The sequence below is a fragment of the Stegodyphus dumicola genome, chromosome 5 (genome assembly GCF_044657685.1).
Source record: "Stegodyphus dumicola isolate Sdum_Otavi_A_Nest chromosome 5, ASM4465768v1".
Classification (NCBI taxonomy): domain Eukaryota; kingdom Metazoa; phylum Arthropoda; class Arachnida; order Araneae; family Eresidae; genus Stegodyphus; species Stegodyphus dumicola.
Window position 1 is genome coordinate 105,552,283 of NC_140772.1, and position 13,996 is coordinate 105,566,278.

Genomic DNA, 13,996 nt, shown 5'->3' on the forward strand with positions numbered 1-13,996 from the left:
TTGTGCTGAGAATTTGGATAAAGCAGTTACTGATCTTACGCAAGACTCGGCAAATAAGACTAATTCTAAAAATGAGAGACTTCCTCCGATTTTCTGCCCCAGGCTGGATGTGAAATGGAGTGATTTACAAGGACTTTTCACCAAACACGGCGATAAGGATTACGTTGGTATTCTGACTAAAGATAAAATTACTCTGATTTTCAACTCGATGCATCATAGAGATAGAGCACTAGCTGTGCTAATGAAGGATGAGGTGCAGTTCAGCACATTTAGACCAAAGAAGGAAACGCCACTTAAAGTGGTTATCCACGGCTGCCTTAGGACTCACCTGTGGAAGAAATTAAGGCTGAACTGAAAAGAGATGGATTTCCTGTACTCAGCGTGTCACAGTTTACTAGGAAAATTGACAGCAAAGAAGTTAAACTCCCGGTTTTCTTTGCTTCATTCATGTGGAATGACGAATGCAGGAGCATTTATAGAAAGAAAACATTGCTGGATCTTCGGGTCAAGTTTCAACGGTTTAGAAGTAAACTAAGCACCATGATTTGCTTGAGATGCGAGCGTTACAGCCATGATCAGTTATTTTGTAATAACATACCAAGATGTCTCAAGTGTGGACAGGGCCACCTGACCTACACCTGCAAACTTGCTGAAGAATTGAAACCTACTTGTGCGAACTGAGAAAGGACCATATAGCCATGTCGAAGTTGTGTGAATTTCGGCCAAAAATTCGTGAAAACTCTACTAAGAAGAAATTGAATTCAGCACGGAAGCCACAGTCAGAAAATTCGCCTCTGTTGACTGAAAACCCAGTTTTGTAAGATAGAAATCTGCCATCAAAATCCCACTCTGATGCTACACCAGTTAAACAGGATTGTACGATGGATAAAAATCTGCAGATGCTTGCTTGCAAATTTCTCGAATTTGTGGAAAAATGTAAGAAAATAGAATGTCCACAGGAAAAGGTTTTACTTGCCCTGGAAATGGTTGAACAGATGATGAAAATGGACTTGTAATTTCTCCTATTTTCACTGTAAGATGAATTTGAAATTAACTCTGCTTACTTTCTAATGTGTTCGGGCCTCAGGAGATGGCACCACCCTCTGGATTCCATCTTTTGCTTGCTGCCACGCCTATGGATCATGACTGACCTCTCTCTGCACCTGCCCTGTTTTAGACTCTTTCCTTTGGAATTACTCGTCCGGCATTCTTAACGTCATGTGCCTTCGGCATTGCTTGTCATTGAGGCAGAGGCGTCTCGCATTGCACGGATAAGAATAACATTTTCATTTCACATTTGGATCACATGAGCCACTCAATTTATTCTGTTAATTTTTGTATATTTTAAGATATCAGGTTGTTTATGTATCTGCAAAGTTCAAAATTGTATCTCTTCCTCCAAACATTATTTTTATTTATACCACCAAGAATACTTCGTAGAATTTTGCTTTCAAAAGTTGCAATACAATTCTCTTCCACCTTTGTCATTGTCCAAGTCTCAGAAGCATAGGTCCTGACAAGTATTGTAAACCAAATGCATTTTTAACAAAACATTTATTTTTAAAACTTATAAAAACAAAACAACAAATAAACTCACTAAAATAAAGCAGGGGCAAAAATTAAATTACCTATGTCTCAGGTACCGTGCATGTAACAAAATGGTATTGAACTAAAACCTTTACTTGAAAGACCTAACCTTCATTTAATGTAATAGTATAAGTATCTGAACAACAGAAGACAACTCTGCATAGACAGATGGCATCTGCCGACAAATAATAAAAAAGCGTCATCCATCTGAAAATATAACGATATTTTTTATTTTGGATATTAAATGTAATGAGATTCATTTTTATTTTTACTGCGAGAGTGACTTCAGTTTAAATCCTTCTGGCACTAAAAGACTTACCATTTACTTATTTTGAAGGATTAGAAAGGCTAGTCATACATAGAATATACTTCATTTAAATGTCAGTTTTTATAACATAAATAAATTTTGCCTCCTCTCTTTGATTACGTTTTCTGTCTAAAGAAGAAACTGCAGTTTTTCTTTTATAATACTGTTAACCTTAAAAAATAATAGTAATTAAGAACTCATTTTCAATAACTAATTCAAATGGCAAAATTCTGGAACTGATAACATATATCAGCAGGATTAATTTGCATATATCAGATCAAATCTGATATAGGCAATCAGTCTCTAACATATATCAGCAAGATTAAATTTGGCATTGCTACACACAATCCAGGATGCCTGTTCATTTTTATCAATGTATATATATTTTGGAGATTTATTTCAAGTATTTTTTAATAATGATACTCGTATTTTATGATAATGCTGATTTTGCTATTAAAATTTAAAATAGAAGAATCAGCAAGTTATTTGAGTCCAAAGGTAAAATGTTTTTACACCTATTGGGCCATCAGCATTATTTTTTCACTAAATGATTATTGCTATTTAATACTTCATAGAGATATAAATAATGCAATTCTTATTTTATACACATCTAGTGGTAAAACAGAGCAAAGGCATTCGGCTCTTTCCCAACTAATGTAAAAAAGTCAGCACTCTCTTTGTTTTGACATTTTTGTCGTTTTTATATTTCTGAAACATTTTAATTTCACTGAAAAGATTATGCAGATACAATCAAACCTTGCTATAGCAAACCTGGCTTATAACAAAGCCCCTCATATAACAAACTTTGGGATCCCCTCAAACTTCATCTATAGCAAACTTGCAAATGTATAAAAATTGGACATAATGAATTTTATGGACATCTTAAACTGAATATTTTTTCAAAATTATTTTACAAGATTTCTTCAGATTTCAATTGAAAAATTATTAACTATTATAATCATCCTCTTTAATGTCTTAGAATAATTAAATAACTTCATGTTACTGTTCTTTTTATCTTCACTCCTAACTTTCTCTGCATTCTATATAAAAAATATTATGTGAGAAAGGTGTAGGACTAGCTATTGGGAAACTAGGACACACAATAAGCATACCTTAGGGATCCTAATGTGTTATGCACTGATCCAGTGAAACAAAGAGCATCAATTGGTTCTTTGATTGAGCTGTCAGACCTGTTGAAGGCTTTTTACTTCCTTGTACGAAGCAAAAAGGAAGTATTGTAATCGTGAAACGTTTCAGGCAGCATATTTCAACAAAAATATCCATTTTGACTGCTATCGAATGCATGATATCTTTGCGTGATATCTGTACATAAGGACAGAATAAAAGACACTTTTCCTCCAAAAAAATTATAAAACTGCTTTAAAATGGATGTACGTATCTCGCATAGCTCAAAAACGAGTAGCCTCAGAACATTGAAATTTTGTATATAGGACTGCTATAACATGTAGATGTGCACCTCATATTTTGGTTGCAATCGGCCGCACCAAACGTATATAAATATATTTATTTATATATTCACTCTGTTACCCGGTTCAGTGATCTCAGTTTCTTTACTCTTATATGTTTGTAAATTGTACATTTTTTGCTTTAAAAATGATTGAATTATGTCGTTCTTATCGTACAGTTAAGGTTTTTATGCCTTTAGTAAATCTGTATGCAATATTTTTAGAATTATCAACAATTTTAAAGTTGTTTAAGCAGGGGCGTAGCTAGAGTTTCCAGCGCCCGGGGACAACTGAAGAATTTGTGCCCCCTTTCTGTGTGCTAAGAATGGAAAACATTTCATTAAAAAATTTCGTAGCATCAATTTGGCGCCCCTTGGATGCTGCGCCCGGGGACAGATGTCCTCCCTTGCCCCACCCTAGCTACGCCACTGTGTTTAAGTGTCACTAAGACTAACAATTTTTTTGATGGCGGCCATTGCTTGTTTACATTTGAAACAGCAGGATAGTGGATTTGTTGCCAATCTAGAGAAACATAGCTTCGCAACAACAAAGATAACGCCTTCATTTATTATTGTGAATTAAATCATGCTTAATCCTTTCTGGAATTTTTTCAAGGAAATAAGTATTTAAGATTTACTTCGTAATTTTTAATACAGATATTTTGAGTTTTTATGTATTTTTGCCTTGTTGCGAAGTGAGAACTGAATTAATTGAATGAGAAATACTCAATCGTCTATGAAAAACTGTTTCTTTTTTGTTTTGGTTGCTTAATTTCTTTTATATATCGTTCTAGCTTTTATTATAGTATTTGAATAGAACATGTGGCAACGATTAAATAATTCTTTAAATGTAAATTTTGTGCATTCTGAGTTATAATATGAACGAAATATAATACTGTTAAGAGTGAACCTAGCGCCAGAGTGTCACTATGGTAAACAAATAGAGTGAATTTTAAAGAATGCAATTATTCTATTGTGGTTTATGCGCTGTCGGCGAAGTAGATTTAATTCAATCCAATAAGTTTAAATGAAATGTAAGAAAAAATGCGTATAATTTAATATTCTGTACAAGGAAGTCATATGGTGTACACATCAGATTTTTTTTTATTGTAAATAAGTATTTTAGATGAAAATGTTAATTGGAGGGATGGGTTTAAAGTATGCCTTTTATGCTAGGTAATTTTGGGGTAAATTATTATCGCATGGTTGAAAATGAAAAATATTGGAAAAAAAATTAGTAATTGTAATAAACTTTTAATATTTTTAATTAAAGTTACTATTAATATCTTTCGGGAGATATAACAATGCTAATCACTCTTTCTGTATGATTCATTAATCACTCCCCACTGTTATTAGATCGGATATAATGAATCATATTTTCGGTACCTTGAAGTACATTACAGCAAGGTTTGACTGTATATATATATATATATATAAAGAATTTGAATAAATTTTAAAATTCACTAATTTTAAAAGTTTTTCTATATATTTGTGTGTGTATATTAATATTGATAACTGCATTATATTAAAAAAATTCATATATATATATATGCACTATATCTTTCGGAATTTTGAAACGAATTCTTTTTATTTAGATATTCCCTTTATCACCCCAACGTAGTTGCTAGTGTTTTATATATATATATGCATCTCATATCATCTAAATAGTGAAATTAATTTCTGTCTCTGAAAAATCCTTTCTCAAACATACAGATTTCATTTAAATGATATAGCAGCATAAAAGTTTGGAAACTCTGAAAGATAAAAGCCTGAATCTATTTAACATTTATAAAAATGAATTATTTTTAAGGATCATTGATATCAATGGGATAGTAGTACTACCAGAGAAGAAATCTTGAAAATGAAAAGCAAGCCTATAAAATATCTTATTTATGTATTTCCTTATCTACTACGAAAGCTGATAGATATCTCACCAAACTTACATTAACCAGTTCATGATAATTTGAAGGAACAGATAGCTCTTTAATTAAATATATAATTATAGATTGATCATACTTTATTTAATTAGATAATCAACAGATACAAATTAAAAATACAGCATATAAAAAAAATTAAATATGAACTCAAACTTTAATATTATCTTACACAGTCATCAAAACTAGCATCAGTCATTACGGGATAAAAATTTCCCATCTGCTTTATGAGCTTACAAATTCATTTAAATCAAATCATGGCATTCCAAGTTTTCATAGTGTCTCCACTTTTTAATTCTTTTTATTTCAAATACAGAATGTGCCTAATACAAGGAATCTGCCTGTTTGTGTTTATTTTTCAAACAATTAGCTATGATTAATGTTCTACTACTTCAGTTTTATCGTATGAGAAAAGAATAAAGAAATTTACTTTTTTTTTAAAATCAAGATTACCTTCATTTAAAAATTCTTCAATGAAAAAAAAATTTATTAGATTCAACAACACAAGTATAATATGTGTATGCACATATGTGTGATGCATTCATACATAATAATATTCAACAACGAGGGATGTGCTAACAGATACCAATAATTATATCATACTGCTTGTGACATTATGTAGGACACATAATCCATAAAGTTTTTTATAAGTCATTAATAGTACTTCTCTATCAAAAAATTTATTTCTGATTACAGACTATTTTAAGAGATTGCAATAAAACAAAATTTAGAATATTATTTTAGAGCACATATGATGGGAGAATTTGGGGAAATCATTTAGAGGCTTCTTCACAAAATTAAATATTGTTTTCTTGTTATGTATCTATTATGAAGACATTTTAATTATTATAACTAGAATGTCAGTTGGTAATTATTTCCTCACCATGCATATGACATTCTCCAAAATATCCTTATTTCATAGAATTCATGAATTGAGACAGACACTTCAAAGAATTATTAAAGTTTTTCTGATCATTACAGATTAAAGGATACCCAACAATAATATTGATGGTTAAAGAAATTTTCTTCAAAACTAAATGGAAAATACCTTATATTTTTATTAGAATCTTCAATAAAATTCAAAGTATTGAAATATTAATTTAAAATTAGTCTCTGTTATGATGCAAAATGTTAATATGCTTGGTACTAACAGATAATAAAATTATAGAAAAGTCTTAAATAAGCTGATGCCAAGAGATGCTGAATAAAATTTGGAATATTTGAGAAAAATTTACCATGCAAAATTATATTTCAGAATCCACATCACAGTCAAATATTGGGTTGTTCGGAAAGTAATTTAATTTTTCTTACTGTCAAAGGGTTTAGATGTATTTTTAACCAGCTAATTTCATTCTTGTATTGTTGTTATATATTTTGGCAGCCGACATTTCAAGGCTCTTTGTAAAAAATTGTGTTTGATATTGTGCTGATGTTTTTAGTGTAGTCTCAATAAATATGGAAAATCAAAAATAGCATTTTTGGCTTACTTTGCTTTATTACCAAAAAAAGATAAGAATGCTGTTCAAGCCAGGGGGGGAACTATCATGTGTATAGGGTAAATGGTTTGCAAAATTTTATTCTGGCAGTTTTGATACTGAAGATGCATCAGATTCTGGATGACCAGTTGAAGTTGATGAAGACAAAATACACACAATGATTGGAGTAAACTGCTGAATAATGGCATGACAAGTTGCACTTGTGAAACTCAACCATTTATAATCATATTTCAAAGTTTGATGTATGGTTTCAGAATTTCTTAAAGGAAAAACCATTGCTACCTTAAATGGTATTCCTTCCATCGTATGTATTTGTTTCAGCGCATAGCCATCTGTGAGTGTCTTCTCGGATGTCAAGAAAATGATCCATTTTTAGAGTAAATCATAACAGGTGATAAGAAATGAATTGTTTACAACAATGCCATATGCAAGCAATCATGGAGCAGAGCAGATGAGCTGACTCAGAGCACTTCAAAAGCCAATTATTCACAAAAAAAAAGTTATACTTTCCATTACAGTTTCTACTAAACAATTTTGCGATTGATATAAAAGTGTGTTGCCATTAAACTGGACAAATTGAATAATATCATCAAACAAAAAAAGACTAGAAATGACTAACAGAAAAGGTGTAGTAGCTAACCATAATAATGGCAGATCTCATGCAAGTTTTGTAACTTGTCAGAAGCTTAGAAAAGATGTGCTACGATACCCACCATGGTTGCACTATCTGATACCCTTGGATTATTACTTATTCTGGTCTTTACAAAATTATTTAATTGGTAAAACATTTATTTCAAATAAGGATGCTAAAAATTATTTAATTGGTAAAACATTTTATTCAAATGAGGATGCTAAAAATTATTTGGATCAGTTTTTCGTAAACAAAGATCAAAACTTTTATGAGCATGGAATCATGCTACTAACAGAGAGACAGCAAAACATATTGGACCAGAGAGGTTAATACATAATTCAATAAAATATTTATATATTATAAAAAAAAATTTTTCAACAAACCAAACAATATTCAATAAGCAAACTGAAAACAGAATTTATGCTACCTGTTCCTACCTAAAGTCATTATTCTTGAAGGATAAAGACAATAATTATACAAAAATGATCGGTTAGAGTTGACTTTAGGGTACCCCTTGTATTATCGCAAAGTTGTTGTTTCATTTATCGCCAAGTTGTTGTTGCGTTTATTGCCTAGTTGTTGTTTCATTTATGCTAACCTGAGTAGTTGAATGTTATGGAAACCCTATTATGATGTAATTGTTTGCATTATTCCGGAAATTTTGAATCATGGAATGTTTTGTAAGGGCTTTTGTGGTGTGTGTGTGTGTGTGTGGTTAGGAAATACATTGCTTGTTTCATTGTTCATACGGTAGAATGGCTGAATGTAGTAAGATTAATTTGAAGTTTCTGTTTGATTTGGAATGAAAGAGGGAAAGTGCATTAATTGACTGGTGTGTAAATGAAGGTTTGGTTAATCTTTGGATTATGATTGTTTGGCGACCAACCCTGCTACAGCAACCTGCTAGTTTTCTTTTTGGACGCCATTTTGTTTTCACGAAAGTAAAGGCATTTTTTTTTCACTCAACAATTTTTTTCCCAACAATCTGCTAGCCGAATTACGCTTATGCTAGAACTTTTATGAAAGAAAAGTGCTTAATCATGACAAAGATTAGGTGTGAAATTGGGAGAAAGTGCAGAATCGCCCACTGCTTGCCGCGCTTTTAAGAATTGCACATACATGGTATCCATGTTCACGTCGATCTATTTTCACTTAAAAAAACATCCCAGAATTGCACAAAAATGGCATTGTGCACACTCTTGACTTTATCCATGTACACTGCTAAAGTCCTAGCTAGTAACCTTTATCGCCTTACCAAAATGTCGCCAAACTACCTGTTACCATATTACAAAGATTAGCCGAAGGTTTACTTAGTAGCCATTTTCAGGACAGTCCAGAATATGTAGGATATTTTTTACTCTTATTTTTGTAAATTTATGTGGCGATGCCAATATACAGATTCTAGTTCAGATCATTTTAGGAAGTTTTTTGGGTGCTGTTAAGGAATTCTTTTTGCCACAGAGGTAAGTGGATATTTGCTTTGCAGAATGCTTAAATGGATATTCCTTTTTTATCGAAATATGGTTTGGTTTAAAATGTAGTTTATTGAGATTATATATTTTTTGCTTGCCTCTTCTGTAGAATTGGGTGCTAATTTGACTTTTTAAGTGAAAATATATCGATGTGTACATGGACAAATTCTAGGAAGTGCACAAAGCCTAGTTTGTGCAATTCTCTGATGTTTTTTATAAGTGAAATAGTGAAAATAGGTCGATGTGTCCTATAAGTGAAAATAGGTCGATGTGTACATGGATACCGAGCTTGTGCAATTCTTTGTCTTGTTATTCTACCTTTATGTAGTGGCGATTTTTGAATGCAAGCCAAAATAACAAGTCAAAGACTTGCACAAATTCGGTAACCATGTGCCGCCAAAAATTGCCAAGGGGTACCCTAAAACTTCCTTTTACCAAATGATCTTTAAAATAAGAGGTAAAATTGCTAATAATTTATATACAGTAGGCAACAATAAAAATTGTTCTAATTATAATTGTTCTAAAACCTGAGTATGCAAATAGATGAATAATTTCACTAATTCATGTTAAATAAAATTTTATGATATATAAACAAATTTAAGCTATACAGAAAAGGCATAAAAACAGGGAAGGAAGGCAGAATTGAAACTCTAAAACAACTGTCGCAAGAAACTGAAAAAAAAAAGTTGAAAACAAATACTCATATTATTACACTTGCCTTTTATTTACATACATTCGTGCAGAGGTAATTAAGCAACAAAAAATGTGAATCGGAATCTTTTGAAATATATTTGCTGAAAATTTAAGAATTTTGCAATAAATACAGCACTGCACAAATAATTTTTAAAATTTTGCAATAAATGTAGAACTATATGAATAATTTTATCACATCATGCAATATAAAACTTCATGACACTGAAAGAAAAACTATCCATATAAAGTAATCACCATAATTAGTCAAACTTTTAACCTATTACTTTAAAAACTATCAAAAATTTCATTTATAAATATTAAAAAGTTTTCATTTTTACATTAACATAAAGAAAAAATGATGAAAACGCAACAAATCTCAGCTTTTGCAATTATAACTATTGAAACATGAGCAAAGAATCCTTCTAAAAAATTTTGCAATAAATAAATCTATATTATATTTTCTTACAAAAGTACAAAATAATATCTGAATGTTCACTACTAAAAGCATATCAACTCAATTCGAATCCTGCTCCTGATTCAACAGCGTAAGTCAATTTCATCTTTAATATTTCTTCAGATTCAAACTCGGGTAATTTTAAAAGATTCATACAAGTGGATGCTGTGGGCAGGCGGTCTTCTCTTCCAGCATTTTGGATACAAAATGCTGGTGATAATTCTTTAAATCCAAGAAGAGGTGCACGTGAGCAACTGGTGACAAATTTTAACAAATGCCGTCGTTGCCGTTCGTCAAAAGCTTCCACTACTCTCCAAAAGGCACAAATTACAGGATGGTCAGCAGAATAACCACCTGCATATGAAGTATGAGCTTTTAAATCTTCAATATCAATGGGAGTTTGAGCCCCTGATATTAAAATTTGAAGTTCATTAGGATCAAACATATACAACCATTCCATGTCAATAACATTAGCAAGACCCTCTTTAAATGCTTGACACTGAGCTTTGATTTGCCGATTCAATTTAAAATCTGCCATTAAATGAATGTAATTTATTCTGTTACTTTCGGTAACAGGTATATTTGCACCACCTGGCTTTAATTCTACAACTTCGTTTTCACCAAACTCACTATTCATCACCGTAAAATCCAATCCCAAATCTGCTACATCTCCATCATATGTCTTTAGGTATAACAAATTCCGATACATGACAGGATCTAGTGATGCCAAATGATGTATATCTACATCAGATGTCTGCCTGGACAAAATTTTTGCCAAGAAAAATGCAGCAAGAGGAAGTTCAACCAACATATTTTCATATATCGCTTTGCCTAACATACGTCCAATAAAGAAATAGTGTCTCGCAAAATCCGGCATCACACGCTGAACATTAGGATTGGGATACAACAGACAATCATGGGTAGTCTTGAAGAAACCACGGTTTGGATCGAAGCAAGTTTTCAGCAGCTCATGTAAAAATTCTCTGAATATTCCACCCCCATCTATTCCGACTTCATCCAATCCAACAGCATTCACCAACTGTACTAATATACGCATTTTAATATTTGGTTCACTCTGAAAAGACAAAGAAGTAAATGCATCTTCATATATAAAATTTCTCCTTATTGTTATTCTAATCTGTGGTCCCATTTGAAAACTTAGTAAATCACCTTGATTTTCATTCTTATCTTTTAATATTAGTGACTGAAAGATTTTGAATCTATCGTGAAAACGAATTGCAAAGGGAAATTCTCGTAAAATAGCAAGTTGACGAGCTTCCACTGCTGATGGCGGAGGGCCTTCTTCTTCAAGCTGTTCTCTTGTTAAATTCTGCAGCCCCACAAAAGGTTCATAGCCATGTCCCCTTCTATTAGTAAAATACATTTCGGCAGCTCTTTCAAAGAAAACTGGAAATTGCTTGGCAATCCACGTACCTTCAGGGCAAAATTTACGTCTGCAATCACGTGAATACAACTGACGCAAAAGTGTAACAACAACTTTGAACAGCTGATTCCACTGTCTCACTTCAAATACATTCACATTCTTATCTAAGTTTTTTGAACCAACACTTTTCATAGCTTTTACATAATCTCGATTAAAGGCAGACTTTTTGTCAGGATATGCTAATTCAATAAGACCCATGCAGACATCTTTCAGGGTAGCACTTATGGATGCCAGTTCTGCAAGTGAAAACGGCATCATTTTGATATTGCTACTACCTTCAGTATTTTGTTCATAAAATTCAAAATCGTGCAATGTTGATAATAAATGATTTAATAGTGCACAAAAGACAATAAGCTGCGGTAGAAACATCTCTTGGTCACTAGAATTGAATGACATACCCTGATTTATAATTTGCAATAAAGGTGTTGTAGTCCCAAACGAAGAAGGAACACTTGCACTTACTATAGATTTCCACAACATTCTGAAAAAAGGTGGTTTAAATGCAAGAGTATATAACAAGCGATAATTGTGTATAGCTAATTTCTGCTGATTTAAGAGTAAGTTACATAAACAACATACAGAGACAACACACTGGTTAAAAGCTTTTTCATTTTCTAATAGTCCTACAATCATATTTACATGGTCTATTTCATTTACCATGTTAATAATTTCTTCATGAGTCTGAAGTTTATTTTCTTCATTTTCAACAATCATTTCCCCGTCATCTGATCCATATTCACTGTCTATCGATTGTTCTTTCCAAATAGGAACAGACTGCAACAGAAACTGAAGACAAATCAGATATTCAGCACATTGCTGTTCCGTAAGAAAACGTGCCTGTTTGGATATTATATAAATAAACGTATATAACAAACTCGATGTTGTTCGGAAATTAAAAGCCAAGTTATCTGGGTAAATTGCTGTTAGAATTGCATCTACTGTAATCACATTTGGTTGAGATGCAAGAGCTGGTAAAAGAAAGCAACTTATTTGAGGTGATAAATCTTCAGTAAAAACATCTTGCAGCAATGTCTGTAAGAAATGAGGTTTCTTTTCACTTTTTAATGTAAGCGCTCGAGAGAAAAGATCCTGCAAGGAAGCAGCTAAGGGTGTCGGAGGTCGAGTTGAAATCAATAGCGAATCAGGAACACGGTTATCCAATATCAAACGTAATATTGCATAATAACCTCTCTTAATAAGAAAATCCCAAATCTTTTCTAACACTCTTAATGAAAAATTTATGTCTCCATCATTTTTATTAGCTTCAGCTGGTATTGCACATTTTTCTTGCAAACTATCGTACAATTTATATGATGTGAACACTTCAACAAACCTCAAAGACAAAGAAATATTAGAATTTGGAGTGACACAATTTTTTAAGTATTTCACATTAAGCCAAAGCAGTTTTTGAAATTTGTAAAGCCAACAGTCAGGCCTCATGAAAAATAATCTAGTGACACTCACAGAATCTTTAAGAAACATTTGAGTTACATACGTTAGTCGAGAGCTATCTTGATTTTCATCATAAAAATATAACAGTCTTCCAACTTGGTCATAGAAAACATCTGAATTTAAAGAATTTGCATCACTGTTTTTAACTAATTGATCAAACTCAAGCCTTAGTTTTCTTTTTTCTTCTTGCCTCGTAAGACATCCTCTTACGAAAGCTTGAATAATGGTAGCAGACTGAATAATTCGTCTTTTTTCTTCTCTCTGCAGCCTCTCTATTTGTGCTTTATGGAGCAATTCCTCCCGAGCAACTTTTCGACTAGCACCTCCTAATGACTGCTGAGGTCGTCTCCTGAACTCTCCTTCAAAACTATACATGATTAATAACTAGTGAACATAACTTTTTTTATAATACAGCTAAGTTTTTCGGTTACTTCTAATTGATAAAATAAAGGACAATTTTCTGTGTTTAATAAAAAACACCGTACAAGATGACATGAATAAGAAAAAATTTTCATTTTTTAAAGCACCCAGAAAACAAATTTACATTATAGTCACCAAGATTTCAACATATTTAGTTAATTCTCATACAAGTTGTTTGCAAGCACATTCAGCTGTTGCGAAGAATCGCATCCTTAATTCCTAATAACGATTAGTTGATGCCATTCCTCTCACACTAAAAACGCAATTGCCTAAAAAAATAAAAAATTCAGTATTAAAAATAAAAACTTATTCAATAATAAACAATAATGAGACTTCTAATTTAAAATACAGTTGTTGGCAAACTATTCAAAATTTAAAAATTTATCTCGAGAAACTAACTGGAATTTACAGTTCGGATGAGGCAAATAACAAATAAAAGATCACTGACGACTTTGACAATACCCTCTTGTCAAGTGATTACTATCAGTGAGCTCAGTAATATGCTATATTCATGGTGCTCCTTTATGATTTTGAATATTTTATTATGTATTAATACAGGTGCTAAAGCAAAGATTTTGATACGGTTTGTGACAAGATGTCTATGCTTTCTTCAACAATTCAAACGAAAGAAAGGTACAGAA

The 13,996-nt window shown here is 32.0% G+C and overlaps 1 protein-coding gene across 1 annotated transcript; it reads right to left on the minus strand.

Moving 5' to 3' along the window:
* Positions 1-5,358: 5,358 nt before the first annotated feature.
* LOC118203687 (ubiquitin-protein ligase E3C) lies at positions 5,359-13,583 on the minus strand. Its single transcript, XM_035375966.2, has one exon. It carries the CDS (start codon positions 13,308-13,310, stop codon positions 10,095-10,097), a length of 3,216 nt encoding a protein of 1,071 aa, XP_035231857.2. The 5' UTR covers positions 13,311-13,583; the 3' UTR covers positions 5,359-10,094.
* Between the last annotated feature and the right edge of the window lie 413 nt (positions 13,584-13,996).